At 34.5% G+C, this 19,559-nt stretch overlaps 2 protein-coding genes across 2 annotated transcripts; both read right to left on the reverse strand.

Annotated features, from left to right (window-relative positions):
• Nucleotides 1-1,367: 1,367 nt before the first annotated feature.
• LOC115987572 (bifunctional riboflavin kinase/FMN phosphatase) lies at nt 1,368-9,113 on the reverse strand. Its single transcript, XM_031111154.1, has 11 exons — nt 8,813-9,113; nt 8,069-8,184; nt 7,363-7,549; nt 6,352-6,482; nt 6,165-6,234; nt 5,978-6,043; nt 3,921-4,075; nt 3,735-3,830; nt 2,027-2,178; nt 1,859-1,942; nt 1,368-1,752 (listed from the first exon to the last, which is right to left on the reverse strand). The coding sequence occupies exons 1-11, from the start codon at nt 9,007-9,009 to the stop codon at nt 1,606-1,608; spliced, it is 1,401 nt and encodes a 466-aa protein (XP_030967014.1). The 5' UTR covers nt 9,010-9,113; the 3' UTR covers nt 1,368-1,605.
• Nucleotides 9,114-12,417: 3,304 nt separating this feature from the next.
• LOC115983580 (probable F-box protein At1g60180) lies at nt 12,418-15,148 on the reverse strand. Its single transcript, XM_031106298.1, has 3 exons — nt 14,528-15,148; nt 13,485-13,667; nt 12,418-12,939 (listed from the first exon to the last, which is right to left on the reverse strand). Exons 1-3 carry the CDS (start codon nt 14,711-14,713, stop codon nt 12,607-12,609), a joined length of 702 nt encoding a protein of 233 aa, XP_030962158.1. The 5' UTR covers nt 14,714-15,148; the 3' UTR covers nt 12,418-12,606.
• Between the last annotated feature and the right edge of the window lie 4,411 nt (nt 15,149-19,559).

The following is a 19,559-nucleotide window of genomic DNA, read 5'->3' on the forward strand; positions in this document are numbered from 1 at the left end:
ACACTATTTTTAATTAATTAATTTTTTTTATAATTTGATAACTAAGAGAGATTTAAATTCTAGATTTTTTTATCCTAATTTTTTATTAAAAAATAATCTTTTATTTATTTATTTATTCTAAATTAAAAAAAATTCATTAAAAGGTTTAAGAATAAAAAAAAAAAAATGAACTTCTTAGAACTTAAGAATGAAACAGAAGAAAAATGAATTTATGCAATATTAAAACAATATATTAGTGTTACTTCCTATAAAAAAAATATATAAAAACATTGGTGTTACTTCCTTTAAAATTCTATTCCACCAAATAAGAAATATAGTTAATTTTAAATAGTATGGTATTATATTTATTTTTTGATTTGTCAATTACCAAATTCTCATCATAAAATGAACCCTGTCTTCATTTAGAAACAAATAAAGAGGATTATTTTTTTTAACTTCAAGAGTTCATTTCGCTTTTTTTTTTTTTGGGGGGGGGGGGGGGGGGATGCACTTTATGTTGTTTTAGTTTAGAGTCGGCTTCTAAATTGGCCTATCGACAATGCTAAAATTTCAAAGAAATCGTTCGGAGATTTTTTTCCATTTGGTCAATTTTTAGCAAGAGAATTGTAAGTGAGAGCGAAAGTAAAAGCACAAAAAATGCAAAAATGGCAATAGTGGATTTACTATATTATTTGTGAAGAAGTTGATCGAACATCAATTCCCCCAAAAAATAAAAAACTAATTCAATATTGGCAAATACAGTTGTAGTCACCAATCCTACTATATTGCCTCTAGATTTTCTTCCAACATCGGTCAAATTTCTAGAGAGAGGAGCAAAGAAGGGGGGGGGGGGGAATAGTTGGGAGATTTTGTTTGTTTTTCTTGAGTTGGAGGTTGGGGAATAAAATTTATGTAGTGCATGTGAAAAGTGAACGGGTGGATCTAACCAAAGTGAGCAATTTGAGAGAAATTAGGGAGTAAGGTTGAAATTCAAATTACACCTTTATGTTTGGTTAGATGAATTGTCATTCAAATCTTAAACTTTAACATTTTTGTCAAGTTGATCCTTCCTTTCATTGTCGCCAATGAAATTATAAGTCCATTCATGGTCGTCGATGAAACTTGAGTCCAATAAAACTACGTCGTATCACATATGTGATCAGAATTTATAATGGAACAATACTACACCATGATATGGGTTTTAACATATGCAAAATCATTAGTGGTTAATGCTTCTTACGTTAGTGGGGTTTTGTGTTTCTACTGTTTAAGTTAGAAATGCTTTTTTTTTTTTTTTAATTGGAAGAAAATTTTAGAAACCATTCCGAAAAATGAAACAGGACCATGGGCCTATCAGTTAAATGATTATTTTTCTTTGTTGCTACTCATATATGAATTGTAACAATACATTGAAATGATGTTTTTCCCACGGTACATTAGACCCATTTGTGTTCTTGGGACTCGCAAAGAACCTCATCAAAATAAAAGAATATCAGGGTTATAGTCGGTTTTCTTTATCAAATGAAGAAAAAACAGCTCCATTATCATTTTTATTTATCAAATGAAGGGGAAACAGCTCCATTACCATTATAGCCAATGGGGTTGGCATAATATATTTCACGAAATTTATAAATTACTGCTATCCTTGACACAGCTTTTCAAATATGGATCATCCCTGTAAGTTGAATATATTGGAAGATCAAGAGCTTCCTCTGCAGTTCTTCCGTCCTCATGAATCTTTGCTATCAGGCTCTCAATGCTCGAAAAATTGGCCTATCACATTCCACACCCAAATTTAGCATGAAAAAAGGGAAGAAGAGCTAGACTGGAATGAGCAAGGGGCCAAAAAGTTGCAAAAAGCAATCATATATGATAATACCTCAGGTCGTATATAACCAACAATAACAAGACGCAAATCCTCCCCATAGAAATCTTCAGCAAAGTCATGAAGCAACCATGGCTCCTGCATTGTAAACTAGCTTTAACAAGGGAATGGACAAGAGGAAAAGAATTCAAGAGTCTATCATTTATGTCTCATCACACTCACTATGGTCTTTTCTGGGTTGTTAAAATATGGATTCCACCCAATACTCATGACCATTTTAAAAACACCTTTGGTTGATAATCCAGCCCAACCAAAATATACCCCCGAGGGATGCTCTGAAAGGACAGTTGAATAACCTTCGGTAGATAGATTAGCTGAAAAATAAAGAAGTTATTACATTAACAAAATGCAACAAATTATCAAGTGAAAAAGAAGAATAAATTATAACCTGAATAATATCCCAAAACTCTCAAGCTCAATGAGCAAAAGTAGGAGTTGAAGGATACGTTGGGAGAAACCACAAAACCAGCTAACTATGAGAAACTGACAGATCTATAGACCATCTCAGTGGCCTGAAAGTAAAATTAATACTGATTTCAAAGCAAATAGGTATTCAAAAGTCAAGAAATGTGCATGATAATCCTAGCTTAATGAGACAAAGGAAGAGAAATTTTGGGGGGTTTTTGGTCCATCAACATTCACTAAGGGTACTCTGAAAGGTGTAATAAGACCTCTCATAAAACATGCAGTAGGCTCAGGACAAAAAGTGCATCCTGATAGAGCTCTTTTGCTGATATATGGCTAAAAAGTGACTTAGGGTGCTGGCAGCACCCTAAATGCTAAAGTTTCTGATGATTTGGCTGATGGTCAGTGGCATTGGCCTCCTGCCAGATCAGAGACCTTGGTCACCATCTAAGTGGGCCGTTTTCAAGTTACTTTGCAGCATGAAGATTCTGTAAGGTGGTTCCCTAAGCCTTCAGGTCAATTTACCTGCAACTCAGCTTGGAATGAGAATAGGGGAAATCATCCACTACTGCATTGGTACAGGTTGGTTTGGTTTAGTGCTGGAATAGCTAAGCAATCCATATTATGGCTTGCTATCAAGGATGGACATTCTACTCGTGATAGACTGGCCAGATGGGGATATAAGGGTGGTGTATAGTGTGTGTACTGCAGAAATTACTAGGAATGAAGAGACCGTTTATTCTTTTGGGTGCTCCTTCACTAGGAGAGTGTGGAAACAAGTTCTCTCTTTATGTCTTTTTATTAGACATGTTTGTTCTTGGCCTTACATTATGCTTTGGGGTGTATAAGAGTTTTTTTTTTTTTTTTGATAGGTAACATAAAATATTATTAAAAATAAAGCCAACCCGAGTACATCAGGAAGTGTACAAGAGTTAAAGTAAAAAGCTTTAAGCTCTGTTTGGATTGGCCTCTGCATTTTTGGCTTTTTTTTTTTTTTTGACCCAGCATCTCTTGCAATGTTCATGTGAACAATAACCGGAAATTATTTTTTTATTGTTTTCAGTTTTCAGCAAAATAAGTGGTATCCAAATGCACACTTAGACTGCTAGCATGTAAACTTGCTTTTGCAGCTACTGTTTACAATATTCGGCTTCAAAGATGTGCAAGTGTCTATAACAAACAGGTGAAAACTGATGAAAAGTTGTTGAAGGAGATCAAAGATGATATTCAAGCTTAGATTGGTATTTTCTAGAATGTCCCAAATTTATAAGGAATAGAAGCATCTGTTGTAATTGGAAAGTAGCTTGGGATATTAATACCTAGTAGTTTTCTTGTGGTTTTCGTTGTTTCTTTACTGCTGCTTGTTTTCCATGAGCCTTTGTACTAAATGTTCTATTCTTTTTTGCAAAAAAAGTCTCTCATTCATCCAGAAAAAGAAAAAGAAACTTGGGGGATTTTTACATACCTGTAGGAATCCCAAGTACCTTTGAGCCCCGACCAAGCCCCTTAATGACAGGTCCACCAATGTACCAAGTTTCTATTGGCAAAGTACCCTCTACCCCTGCAAAACAAATCAATAGCTCTGTTAAAAATGGTTGATACATATAGAACTGACTTAACATGGTTGAAACAAAGGTAGAGAGGGGTTTACAATCTTGAAATGGAGGTAAGCCCCACTTTTCAGGTTTCAAATCAAGCAGAGAGTTGATCACCTCATCCGCTGAAGTGTAAAGATGGGATTGTTTGGGAATGGATGGTACAGCAACTACTTCCATTCCAGCAGCCTTACCAGCGGTAACACCTGGTCTGACAACCAAATATACAAGCATTAAGAAAAAACCTAAGAAATTATTACAGAAATCCTCATCATATTAACCCTTACAAATAAATAACCATGCTCATCTGATGGAAGACAGTAAAAAACTTCTCATCATTAGACTAACACATAAAACTATATCTAGAATCCATTTCAAGTAATTCATGCACTGAGGGATAACAATATGGTCAACCCTCCAAAATGTGAACAAGACCACGTGCCCATTTGGCATCCCATTTTGAAACCGAACTGTTTCAAAGTACAGATTTTTAAACCTCAAAATTTCTAGGTACAGCTTTTTCAGACAACCCATTTGCGAAAAGCTGAAAAAATAACCTATACCAAACGGGCAATACATATACCCATGGACCATGGTTGAAAGCAGGGATTTGTGTGAAACATCAAGTATCAATCACTAAGATATTAAATAGCATTACATGACAGCTTTTCTTAAGACAGTAATATTAGTGGAATAGACTCCTTTATCCCTTAGTGAAAAATTATGCTAGAACCGAAAAAAAGTAAAAAAAAAAAAGAAGAAGAGCAAACTTAGAAAACAAGAAATAGAGAGTCATGTAAGGCAGACATCCCCCCTGCTCTGTCTTCCTTTTAGTTTAATGAAATTGAAGCTTATCAAAAAAGAAAGAAATAAATAGAGAGTCATGAATCTAACAAAGGCACTGGTGCGGACACCACATGATGGCACATTTGTGGAGATTATTTTTATCATTTATGTTATCTTTATTTGGGTTTATCTTTAGTATTGGATTAGTATTTGGATTAGTATTTGAGATTGTTAGGATTATCTTTAGTATTTGAGATTGTTTAGGAAAATTTATCTTTATCATTATGATTTCTGGAAGCTGTATGTAAAGCTCCAGATGGTTCCTTTTGTAGTTTACAGACTATTATTATTATTATTGAGATTATTTGCAGAGATTGCATATTATTTGTTTGGTGGTGATTCCAAACACCTTAGGTGGGAAGCCTAAGGTTCTTCGGTAGGACTAATCTAGGTGGGAAGCCTAGGTTGTCCTACATTAGGCACGGGTGAAAGATGCAACTCCATCAATTTAGTTCATGCACAATTGTACATCTTCTAGCAATAAAACAAGTAAATTAAGAATTAATATTCAGAAATCCTGAAATGTTGATACAAAGTAATTTTCAGAGCTATATACAAGTTTTGGGCTAAATATTTCAAACTTGGAGGTTTCACAATAGAATGGAAATTGAATAAATTCACAGTTAATGCCTTGAGAGATAACAGATATATGAAAAAGTTATGCTTCTATAGGGCTGAATTTCTGCAACCTTAGTCTCAGAAAACTAAAAGGTTAAGTTTTAAAAAAATCCCTGACATTAAGAATTTTAGCAATATTTAGAAAAAATTAAAATGGCTGCAACAAATAATTAGTTAGTATTGTACTTCAATAGAAATGAATTGATTCTGCGTCAAGGGTAAATGACATGGACTATGATGGAGGAATGCACACACAGGCTTGAGGAGCTTAATGGACTCATGGGATTTATAATACAGAGCTCCAAGTGATCTAGGTGGTATTTCTATTATCATAAATTTCTTTTCTCACCAATCTAAATAAAAAACAAGTATAAAGACAAAAAAAAGACAATATTTTTGAATATATTTTTATTCCAATATAGCACATGGCAATATGTAACTCTTTTATGTTCTATCGAAGACTTAAATATAAGTGGCTGTTGATACTATAAAGTGCAAGTATACAAGGGCAAATCAATAATCATGCAAGGGAAAATCACCATCCCCTCCCCAATGCGATACTCAGTAGGTGCTATCAAAAGCAAAGGTCAGAATAATACAATGAAAGGACAAATTCAGAACTTCAAGAGTTAAAAGTCAGGTCACTTACATAGAATCCTCAATGACTAGGCAGCTGGAGGGTTCAACATTTAGCTTTTTAGCTGCTTCAAGATATCTTAAACAGTGAACCATGGAGTTAGAATAACAGACAAACATGGACTTTTACACTTAAGACCAAAAGAAAAAAAAAACCTCAATAAAGAAGTCAAAATCAAAAACTATTTGTTGCATCTCACATATCAGGAGATGGTTTCCCAGATGCCACTTCATCACCACCAATGATGACAGAGAAGGATTCCTTCCATCCTATAATTGGAAAATATTGAATAAGAATCTCAGAAGTTAAAATCACAAAAAATGATATCCTTGCTGCATGTTAGCAAGTCAATATCTCGATCAAGTTGTAAGTGGTTTAAGATTTACCTTGGTGAAAAGAAATTTTTCCTTCTATATTTACCCTTGGAGAGTTTGAAGCCAATGCCATTGGGACCCCATGACCACCAAAATGCTTAATTAAACGATTGGCACCCGGCTGTGCTTTGATGTTGCACCACCTACAACAACAGCAGTAAAAAGACACTCAAAATTTTGGCACAAAAATTCAAATTTTTAAACACATAACAATGAGTAGATGAGTAGCTATGGTTTATATCATCAAAGAACCTAGTGACAAACAAATGGCACAAAGTAAATCCTGTATAGTTAAATATTAATGAAAACAAGTCAAAATGCTTTATGAGAGCCCGGACCTATACAGCAGAACAGCCTAGTCATACAAAAACCATGAAAGTAATAACAAAAACAAAAAGATAAGTCATCATTTATAGGGATGAAAATTGCCAAGATTCCAACACTACATAGCCTGGTGACATGTTAGCATGCTTTTCATATCAGTAACTTGCCAAATTTGCAAAGAAACCCTTTGAGTATGTGTTAAACAGACGAGAACTGAAGTTCCGATTGGAATTCTCACATTAAAAGTTTTCATTGGCGTTTATAAACAAAAAACCATTTATTCTACAAACTATAGAGCACATGGCTTATAGATTGTATAGCAGAACAATTTTCTAAGACGAAAACTGGAAAAATAACTATATAAGAAACTGTGTCTCAGCTTATTATTTCCAGTGGAATCCCCAGATTATTGCAATTGGTAATGTTGTACCTTTGCAGATGAAAATAGAAAAGTCAAAAAAGGCCAATGAGCTCTACCTGAAAAAGCATCTCCTCCCCCATAAGTACAGGGTTGAGGCCTTGAGGGTGTGGTTGTGGATTCAATACTATATTCATGCATGCATCTTACCATTAAAAAATAAAAGCAGATTAATTTGAAATAAAATTTACGCCTGAAATTCAAGGGCAATATTACTTGCCTCAATTGGAAAAACTTTACATATTTAATAACCATAATTTAAAAGTGCAATAGATAATTACTTCTCAGAGTAAAGTGGGTTGATTGCTGAAATAAATTCATTTGTAGTGCAGGGAAGATCATAAGCTTCCACAATAGCAGCCGCAGCTTCAAGTGGTGTCTTTCCTAAAGTATTATGAACTTCTCTCCCATCCCATTGCTTTCCATACTTACTCAAGAAACCGCCTAAAACATCACTTAAAAGGGCATCTGTCATCAAATTTAAAAATACAAATTATGACGAATTAAGAAAACAATCACCAATATGAATTGAAAGCAATCAACTAATTTATGAAAATATGGTTGCAAACAGTATAGGACAATAAGAATCAAGATCAGTACTGAATATATTGAATATGACGGCCACATGCAAATAGAGATTGCAACCCTCTATTAAGTAGGACTATTTCTGAACGTTCTTATCAATAGTGTCTGGTAAAAACAGATGGTGAAATTCAGGAATTCAAGAAAAATCCTATTCTTTGTTTACCAAACTTCACTGGACTTTGCTCATGAAAATATCTAAACATCAATCAGTGTCTATTTGCCAGGAGCTTCTTTTTTAGCTTTTTAGCTTATTTATATATGTAGAGATTTTAAAGCTTCATTTTTTCTAAGTACAGCTATACTTTAACCAACTTTCAACAAATCAGCAAAGTGCTCATCACACATAACATAATGGAAAATAAAAAAATTAAAAATTTAACAATGTTAAAAGCACAAACTAACCTGTATTAATAAGCGTCCCATCCAAATCAAGGATAACACACGATGCTAACTTCTTTAATGGCTTCGCAATCGACATTTTAACAGTAAATCTTCCAGTTACAGCTATGCTCCCATTTCTGGAATATATATGAAAATGAGATAAGAACCCAGTAAATATCAGCAAGAATCTAATACCAACATCTCATTGTTGAAAACAAAATGAACCAATTCATGACAGTATTTCGATATTCGACTTTTTATTTTTTTTCACCATCTCTTCTTAACCCAAATCTTACAAAACTCAACTAACTCTTAAGCTACACCTTGTCATACATACAAGAAAGAAAACAATCCCTACAATTTTATTCACTCAAAATTATAAAGATCACCCAATTGAACCATCACATAGCACAATTCATGTTATGGGTATTGATACAAAGATAGTTCAAAACTATATTTTTCTGCCCCCTGGCTGGACCCATTTGATATTTCACAAAATATAACAAACATTAACATAAGATTAACTTCTTATTCATACTCGAATCGAGTTAGTTTAACTGATAAAGTCTCTCGTCATCTCGAATAAGAGACGCGGGTTCAAATAGCAATAAAAATCTTGTTTTTACAATTCTACAAAAGTTTTGCAATAAGAAAGGGGGCAGAAGGAGCAAATGTGATCGGAATAAAAAGAGAGAGAGAGAAAAAGAGAAACGTTAGGAACTGATATGCGTGGAAAAAGTTCTGAGAATCAATTCAGTGACTTACTGAGGTGAAGCACGAACAGAGTGTTTGTGTTTTGTATTGGAATTGAGATTTCCCTTTCCCTTTTCCTTTTCCTGAGGAGAGACCAAAGCGAGATTTGCTTTCCCGTTTCCGTTGGAATTGGCTGAGAAAATTACCGGGTTGTAGTTGCTAGTGCAATTCTTTAAGTATGTTCCACTGAGGATATGCCACGTCAACATAAATAATAAAAATACCCACAAGAGCAAGCCGGTGACCCAAATGACCGAGAAGAAGATTAGCAGAGGGAGAGTTTATTTTCACGGGCCTAGTTGATTGGGCTTTCAGAGCTTTTATATATATATATATATATATATATATATATATATCCATAGCCTTTTGGTTGATTTTGCTTAGATAATAAGCTGAATCAAGAATATAGATTTTTAAATAAGAAATTAAAAAGTTATACGTAAATTAAATAATAATAAAAATTGTACATAAAATATTTAAATTTTGTTTTTTTAGTAAGGGACTAGAGAAAAGTGAGAAAATATTTATTAACTTTGTATTTTACCTCAAGTAGCTCGCATAATCCAAGAAGCCAGGGTCAAGACTATTGCTTTCATCTTTATATATTTTTCCATTTCTCAAAAAAAAAAAAAATCATATATTCGTTCAGCAAGGGAATCTTAATGCTCATGTTAGAAGAATATTATGAAGTGAATAAGAGACTGACTTTTAATGTGTCCATTTGAATATAATATTGAAGTGGTGGGAATTTTTGAGATCCATATAAGAAATGATAGAAAATATGAGTTTATATGCACGTGGGTTGAACATTGGGTTGGGCTTTAGGCATGTGTAGATTGAGCCCTCTTGTCCAAATAATAATATTTTATTATTTTATTTCCATTCATTTTCGTTCCTTTCCATTCAGTTATTCTAAAACATCCAATTAATGTTACTTAATTCCACATCATTCCATTATTTCCATTCCTTTTTTTTTACTTAAATATATTTCATTTCATTTCATTCATTTCTATTCTCTTATGATCATTCTATTTCATTCAATTTCCTTATAAACTTCCAAACGAAGCTATTGAAAAAAGAGAATACAGAAATGAGATGATATTCATAGAACATAAAGTAAATGAGAATATCATCTCACATGTTGAAAAAAGAGAATACAGAAATGAGAATATCATCTCTTATGTGCAACTAAATCACATGTTGAGGCCACTTCATAGAGTTTTTTTTTATGGCCACAACAAAATCGCAAAATATTCACATAAACTAAGATGATATTCCACCAAAAGTCAAAATAAAATAAAGTACACCCGGATTCCTCACAACTAAAAACAGGAGATTTTGTCATGGCCATATACTTTCTGGACTTTAAATGTTTAAGTGCATTTGGTTTAAGAAAATTTTCAATAGATTATGAGGTCTTGGATTTATTAGCGACATTATTAACTCTCTTTTTGAACTCTCTGCTAGGCTCTTACCCCATTGATCTGAACATAAGAAATGGTAAGAAGCTCAACTTTATATGTGTGTGCCAAGAATTTGCTGGTATATAAGATCCACTTGATGGGATCTTTTCTTGATGTTGTTCTAATCTCTTGTATTTGTTTAGAGAAAATTGTTGCAACTCATTATTATATAGTGTACAATTTTACCTGTCTAGGTCCGGTGCCTTTTCCATTCTTAGTGGATGGTGATCCATATGAAAATTCATTGTCTTATTTGTGGATTTATAGTGTTTGGTTCATTTATTTGAAGTTTTAGTGGATTTGAGACTTCCTAGCCGTACCAATGAGTTCCAGTTAGCTCAAATGCTCAATTAGTAAAGTTTATTGCCGTCAAATAAGAGATTTGAAATTCAAACCATGTTTATATCAAAAATCAACTCGTATCTTAGCATGATGATAAGAGCAATAACTATAGAGCTAACGTTATATGTTTAAATTCCACATACCTAGTGTACAACCGAGTGAGGGCCCTAATCACAATCCTCAAATACTGGTTACTTTGGTCTCTTGTTTTGGAGGTCTCCACTTTCCATGTTGTATAACAAACACAAAGCAACTAAAACTATAGGACGATGACTTCTGGGCATGCCTTTTAGGTATTTGGACCTTGATCCTTTTTAACTCTTTTAAGTATTTGGACCTTGACAACCAATATTTATATTGGGGAAAGTCATTTTTCTTAGAAAACCAAGTGAATTATGACAAAATGAAAGCGGATTCAGTGCAACATAATGATAATTCCAATATACCAACACCACTAAGTAAGCAACAACAAATAGAGGACTGCCTAGGCAGACAATGACTCTCTGCATTTTGATGCAGCTTATTATTGATGGCTTATTTGTTATTTGCTGATAGTATGTTAAAATGTAACTGTAATTAAAAAAAGTTGCATATAAACAAGTAAGCTAAAAAGTCAAAGAAAATGTTGATGACAAACCGATCAAGATGTCTTCTTAGAAATCTTTGGAGCTTTTTTTTTTCTTTGTTTTCTCTCTGAGTCCTAGGGCCATTTGGGTGGTGGAATGTTATGGATAAAGTTTCTTATGGATGATACCACTGACTTGATTGTCAGATCCAGAGCGTGTAATGGGTTCTGTTAGATTCATAGGAAATTAAGAGTCATGGCTGTGGCTAGTGATCTCCATTATAAAACAGTTGGTTGAGTTTGAAATTTGATAGCTCAGAGTTATAAATGTGTTAAAAAGAAGGTTTTGGTGCTGTATACCTAGAGCCATAAGGCTCTGCATGTGTCAACTATCAGTTATCAATTCATCTCTATGTCCCTAATATCAAATCATCAATAGAGTCATTCATATTGATAACTGATATTTGACACATGCAGAAATGTTATCTTTGTACTACAAAAGAGTCATTAGGGACATATTGAAATTTTCCAAGAACCAAAGTAAGCTATATGTTTCTAACTTTAATTCTTTTTCTTTAAAAAATAAAAACGTGCATATTCTTCCTTTTCTCTCTCTCCCTCTCTAGAACCAGATAATCAAATACTCAGTGATAATTAAGTTTGCATTCAGGTGATGTTTCTAGCCTTGAAATTCTTGTTCTAAGGACCCCATCATGATTCAATCAAATAAACAATTTTACGACAAAATACATTAAAAACAATTTTATAACATGTGAAAGATTTTTTAAAGTATCAGGAGGCAGCATGTCATGTTAATCATTGATAAAATTAAAATAAATAAATAAAATCTCTATAACTAGCAGTAAACTGTGTACACAAGTTATGTATTCATATTGAAAAAAGGGGGTTCAGAATAAGAGTTGGGAGTTACAACACCATATGGGATCCTTGAGACGAGAAATGATTCCCTCTTCGACCAAGGTGTCAAACTCAAACATCCAAGACTTCCTAAGCATTACAAATCATCCAATTAAAGCACTTACATGATCCTTAAATTGATTAACAATAGCATCTGATTATAGCAACTTTTTCTAGCCTGTTGAAGTCATTTTTTTGGTTTGGTTCGTCAACAAGCCACTCAAACCAAACGTTCAATCGATATATGAGTCAGAAACTTGGAAATTAAACTATTACAAATTTAAAAGTATAGTGCAAAGAGATTAGACAAGATAAAATGGCACCACTTTCATACATCCACAAATTCGATGGTGTAATAGAACAAGCTTAATATTAAGAAGATGACACTACTACATTTTGAGGACAGACTATTGAAAAAGCTAGATCATAAAGTTATGTTCAAGAAGGAAAATCTCTATATATGAACTAATGTGATAGTAATCTATGAAATTGTTGTTTATGAGAATTCTGACAGATCCTCAAGAGAACATAACCACGGCATTTGGAGAGGATTTTTGGTATGATAAAATTAGTTGAGTGACCTGCAGAAATTCACGTGCCTCCACAAGAGTCGGGGTTTGATTAGTAGCCTCTCTTTTTTCATATATAACCATCTTCTCTAGCACCCTTGCATGCTTAAGCAGAAACTGTACAAACCCAAGTACAAATGGCAACCCAAAACACTTTGCTTCAAACCCAACAATCTCAACCGTCTTAAGATGCAGAGACAAACACTCAAATGTCCTTTTCGAATTCCAAAACTCCTCGTGATCGAAGTTATAATCGTTGATAAATTCTGGCTTAAACTCCAACTGCAAATGAACATTAAGTTAAGGGATAGATAGTTGAAATTTCCAATGTTAATTCCTTTGTCCAAAATATAAGTATATATCTTAAAGCAAGTGAAAAGGAGGCTCTAGAAGTTTAAGGATCATCTCCATTTGAAACGGACCAAATTCATTGTTTAAATAAGATACTGCAAATCTAATTGTGTATCTAGTGTCAAGTTATTTAATATTATCCCCTCAAAAAAAAAACAAAAGTTATTTAATATTAAATGACTTGGCACTCTACACTCAATTAGATAAGAGGGAAAAAATTCATAGTCGTGAAATTGATGAAAAGGATCTTGTTCTGTTGGGGAGGGAGTCTGACTTACTTGCATAGTGCACATTCCAACCCCCAAAATTGTTCCTTTTTGGATTGTCCCGGGAAAATAGGACATTTTAAAAATCACTTTGACAAATAAGGTGGGATGAGATTAAATAGAAGAAGTAAAATGCTAAGTTTATATCAACTTTGTATTGTAAAATATCACTAGGGAAAAAAGGGGAGGAAGTTCTGATCAAAAACTCACCTTAGAGTTGCAGGAGGGTACCAAGTTTACAACCAGTTTCTCCAAATCAGGTGAACTTTGAAGCAGGTTAGTGATCCCTGGAAGGTCCCATTTGTTAAGCTCTGTGTCTAAGACCAAACATTTGCGCTCTGCCAATGGAGATGGCAAAGCTTTCACTTCCAATATTGTCAAGAGACTCAAGACCTTAGCACATTCAGACAAAAACAAAAACAACATGACGGCTTAGCATAGATGAGTTTTCAAATGCCTGAGAAAATATGCTTTCATACCATGTTCAAACAAGAATGATCAATCTTAGCAAAGAGAAAGGAAATTGGCTTCATTACTAGTTCATAAAATGATGTTATTGAACATTCTTAACAGGTGCCTTCCCGGATCGCCACCAAAGGAAAATAGAAAATATGATTTGCATTACTAATTATTAGTTGCCACAAGAATGGCAGAGAATTCTGTTTTTAACTTTTTAATTAAACTGTGAGCTGACATAGTTTAATTAGTACTTTCTCCTATTACAGGTTTAGTTAGTTGTTTCTCCTATTACAGGGTTCGAGCCGTCGACTAAGACAACTATATTATAAATTTTTTTCCAACTTATCAGTGAAGATAACCATTTTTTGTGTTCATAGATTGAACCTTTTCCAGAATCATATCATCAATGTCACCATGGCCATTATCCTTTATACATTAAAAGCTAATCACAGAAATTAGAAACGTTTAATAGATGGAATAAGAGAACATCTATGAAGGTAGAATTTGCTGAAGAATCAAGAAGGTCCTCTTGATCAACTCTCTTCTTCAAATATATTCTTTTGTTTTCTTATATGCATTCAAAGAAAGGGGAAAAAACTTATAAACTGTTATCTTTTCCAAAACGATGTTATCTTTTCCAAAATACAATTAAATTCAATCATATGATTCATTGATCAATGCAATAACATTATTGATCAATTTAGGTGAGAAACCTAAGATACACGTTGTACCTAAGTTTTAGCCTTGAAAAGAAAACATACAATAAACTTCGATTTTTTAAGTATAAACCTTACCTGAAGACACCAGGTTGATATGGTGATTTTGGGAACATGAAGAAGCGATACAAGAAGTTTCGTTAACACACTCCGATTCTTTGAGTAACAAGATTCTCTTTCATGATCAGTCATTGTCCTCTCGAAACTGAGTTTAGCTTCAACCAAAGATGATACATTCCTCAACCGAAACCTCCTTCTATACATTAACCCGGATATACTTAGCGACCGAAGATTAGGAGCCAAAATTACTACAACAGAAAAGTCTTCACTGCATAGATCTTTACCTCCATCTAGCTCTTATTTTTGCAGGCTTGTAGAATTAATAGTGACCACATTCTTACCTACCTTACCTTGAAACTCAAAGTTATACAATCTCAAATCTGTAAGAGCAGGACTACCCAACAAAATCTTACGTATCATATCACGGGTCAACCTAGCATAAGTAATACATAATACTCTGAGCGAAGTCCAACGAATACAAGGTTTTGGTTCAAACTTACAAAATCTTAGAGCCAATGTCTTTAACGACGAGTGAGTGCATAAACTTTGAGACAACTTATAATGATCATAATAGGGCATCTCTGTACTATCAAGTTCTAGATAGAGGTTTTCAACATTGTGGGTTGTTGCGAAGTTAACCCAGTAGTCCACGTAACACTCGAAATGTGGTGTGTATCTAAAGTCGGTGATGTGAAACTTGTCTAACTTGTGAGAACGGTATAGGGGTAGGGTTTTGCACACGGAGACAGCGAAGTCAGTGACATGCTCTGAATCTTGATGGTCATGGAAGGATAAGCCTGAGGCAAAAGTCCATAACCAGTTCCACCTTTTTGATAAGTATGAGGCTTCGATAGCTTCTTCTGTGGGCAAGAAGGAGAGGATGTGGTGGAGAATGGAGTCTGGTAAGTCGCTGATACGGTCAAGGTTATGTCTTTTGGTACACACACAATTGCTATTGCTTCTTTCTTCCACGACCCAAAAGTCTTCTGAGGTCTTCGTTGATTCCAGGTTTTCTAGGGAAATTGGTGATCTTCAAAATACTGGCTTACTATTAATTATAGAAAATTTTGAAGGAATGTGATAATGTGGTATCTGCCTCTCTGGCATATATGGAGAGAAGTGCCCATTTAAGCTTACAGCTTACGTATGGGCCAAGAGATGGATTTTGTAAAGGGGGCTCTGAGTACTTGCAAAATTCATGAGCTTATGAGTATGCCCATCTAGGGATGGCAATGGTATGGCGGGTCGAATGATTTTTCTGCCCCATCTCTGTCCCTTGGAGCTTACGGAGCACCGCACCCTATATTGTAAAATTTTACTTTTTGTTAATTAGTCTTACAATTATTATAATTTTTTTTAATAAAACCTATTTCATTCATAAATATATACTTCAACAAATTAGAACTAAATTCATCTCATCAAATTCAATTAATTTTAAGCAAAAACTGAAATATATTATCCAAGTATTTACAATTATAACCCTTGTCAACGGGAGGCAAGGCAGGGATGGGAATTGGACGGGGTGGGTCTAAAATGTCTAAACTCATCCTCGTCCCGCCCTGTGATACGGGGCTAAAATCTCGCTTCATCCTCACCCCACCACCTTTGCAAGGCTGGAAAAATCTGTGCAAGGCAAAGCGTGAAGGAGCAAGTCAAACTGGGCAGGGCAAAATTGCCATTCCGACCCACGTGCAATTAAATAATACCCAAGAATCTATTGTATATCTCCTAATAGTTTGTTACATGAAAGTATAATGAAGTCAATTTAGCTAAAATTTTATATTATTAAGTGGACTATAAATATTTAAGATAGTAATTAGTATTTAGAGTGTGGACTGTGGTGTGATCTATCTTCTTTTTTTTTTTTTTTTGTATGGTACTTTATACTTTCAAGAAATCAAATACTAGGTAATTTTTTTTTCACTTTTTTTTTTCTTTTGTAAAAGAATCCACTTCGAATAAAGAGATTGTGGAGTGATTTATCTTTTTCTTTTATCTTTTCCTTTTTTTTTTGAGATGATAATTAGTATTTAGAGTATAGATTGTGGAATAATTAGTATTTAAAGTATGGATTGTGGAATGACTTTCAAAAAATCAAGTACGGTGAACAAAAGCATTTGATCATAGTAACATTTTAAAGTTTGTGAATTCGTATTATTTTTTGGTCCATTTCAACAAGCCATTGAATTCAAAAGTTCAATCGATATTTAGGACCGTCAAAGAACTAGGAAATTTTCCAAAATTCAAAAGCAAGTACAAACTGATTAGACGAAAGAAAATTGCATCACAATTGCACTTATTGTAGGGAATTTAACCAAAATCCCAACCTGTGAGAAACAAAACAAATAGAGAAAACACACGCTAAAGAAAACAATCACACGCACAAGACAATATTTACGTGGTTCGGCAATTTGCCTACGTCCACGGAGTTGCAGGGATTTACTATTATTAGGGAAAAATACAGAGTAAAACTTGCGGCTCTAATATTTCTCTCTCACCTACAAGACAAGAAAACACTATTCTTTCTTCTTATGCGGCTGCTAGGTTATTAGGAATTATCTCTCATAGCTTCCCTTAATCTCAAACCTAATATATATATTTATATATATATGTCAAAGTTGGCTGAAGAGGTTCCTATTACAAATAGGATTCGATCAACTAAGGTTAGACTGACTTGGGCTTGTGGCAATTCAAGCCACACACAGGCCCACTTCAACACTTATCAAGTACCAACGAATTGGATAGTTCATTAAAACAAGCTTAATAGCAAGAAAAATATGACATTACTACATTTTGAGGATAGGCTTTTGAAAAGTTAGGTCATAAAATTCTAATCTAGAAGGAAAACCTCTATGCATGAATTAATGTAATAGTGATTAATGAATCTGTTGCTTATGAGAATTCCGATAAATCCTCAGGAGAACAAAACCACAACATTTGGAGAGGATCTTTGTTATGATAAAAATAGTTGAGGGACCTGAAGTAGTACTACTCTCTCTTTTTCCATATATAATTATCTTCTCTTAGCACGGTATACCGTGCTAAGCATGCAAGGGTGCTACGTAGCACCCTTGCATGCTTAAGCAGAAATTGTACAGGTCCAGTTACAAATTTCAAACCAACACACCTTGCTCCAAAGCCAACAATCTCAACAGTCTTGAGATGCAAACGCCCAAATGTCATGTCCTGCGATTTCTAGTACTCCTCATGATCAAAGTTACTGTCTGTATAGTCTGGGGGAAACTCAAACTAAAAGATAGACAATAAGTTAGGGATACATATTGAAATTTGCTATGTAATTTCTTTTTTAAAAAAATACAAAGGTATATCTTAAAGCAAGTGGAAAGGCTCCAGAAGGGAAAAAAATTCCAATTGAAATTGGACATTTTAAAAACCACTTTAACAAATAAAGTGAGATAGATCAGATAGAAGTGGTAAGATACTAAAGTTTTTATGAACTTTGTATTGTAAAATATAGCACTGGAAAGAAGAAGAAGAAGGAAGTTCTGACTAAAAATTAAAAACTCACCTTGGAGCCGTAGGAGGGCACAAGGTTTATAGCTAATTTTATTCCGGGAAGGTCCCACTTACCAAGCTCTGTGTCCAATACCAAAGTTTTGAGCTTTGCTAACGGAGATGGCCAACTTTGCATTTTCAATATTAATTGTTAAGATCTTAGCAAATCAAGAGAGAAGCAAGAGAGTTTAGCATTGATAACTTTTCAAATGATTGAGAAATTATGTTTTCATAGCATGTACAGACAAGAATATTGATCATTCTTAGCAAAGAGGAAGCTAGTGGGCTTCATTACTGGTTGATACAATGAAGCAATTGACCTTTCTCAGTTTCTTTGGTAGCCACCAAGAAAAATAGAAAAGACCTAATGACATGATTTGCACATCCTCAAATTTACAAGGTGACATAACTTGGGTATAAGATCTTATATTGCAAAATTGAGGTTCAGTTACTTTGGTGACTTTAATTACGTACATAGTTGTATTAACTAATGCAACGAAACAATATATATCTTTTACAATAACAATTAAATTCAAATTGCCTGGTTAGTCAATACTGTTAATTGTATTATTAGCAACGCGGTGTGTTATACCATGTTGTATATGCTAGAGTGGATGCGGAAGAGGAAGTATAGAATAGGAACACCGAGAACACGAGGGTTACGTGGTTCAGCCTTGTCAACTTACATTCATGGATGAATCCCTTAAGGGCTACATCTTTATTATGTAAGAGTGTAGTACAATAACCTGTATTACAATGAGCCATAACATGAGTATATATATGCGACTAAACCCTAAACTACTAGTACAAGCAGGACTGGGATTGGATCTATTACATTGGGCTAATATGTCTAATATATATCTCTAATACCTTCCATCAAACTCAAGGCAAAAGCTCGATGAAGGCTTGAGGTTGGATAAGTATGAGAAGATCACTTGGAGATGCCGTGAAGAATGCCTTTGGAGAAACCACAATGAAGAATGTGCCAATTGACCAATTTGGGAGCTTCAAATGAAGAAATGGAGTCTGAAATTGGAATCTACGCAAAAAACTGAACAAGATAGGCCCTTTCGGAAATTTTGACTTTAGGTCAAAGGTTAACGCAAAAAGTCAAAGTCAACTAGTCCAAGCTCAAAGTCAACAGATACATGGTCCAGGTCGATTCCGGGTTTCCGAGTCGGGTCACGGATGACATGTCGATGATGTGGCCTAGGGCGTGCGTGGCATGCTGATGTGGAATGATGATGTCACTTGATGACATCAGCATTTGTCTTCGGCGTGTGAAAGGTGCGTGACAGCGTGTACCAACGCATGATGATGAGACAGATACCTAGGCGGTGCGTGTGAGCACGTGTTACCTCGTATGATTACCAAATTCTCAGGCCAAGTGGATCGGGGGATGACAAGGCCGTCTTGGCGGCGCGTGTGGCTGAGATCCGAGCTGGGAGTTGAGAATCTTCAATGGCGCATGTGAGAGTTTTGGGAGTCGTTGTCCGCGCCTGGTGGCGCATGCGGAACCCGTTGGAGGTCAGGT

Source organism: Quercus lobata, chromosome 4 (assembly GCF_001633185.2).
Source record: "Quercus lobata isolate SW786 chromosome 4, ValleyOak3.0 Primary Assembly, whole genome shotgun sequence".
Classification (NCBI taxonomy): domain Eukaryota; kingdom Viridiplantae; phylum Streptophyta; class Magnoliopsida; order Fagales; family Fagaceae; genus Quercus; species Quercus lobata.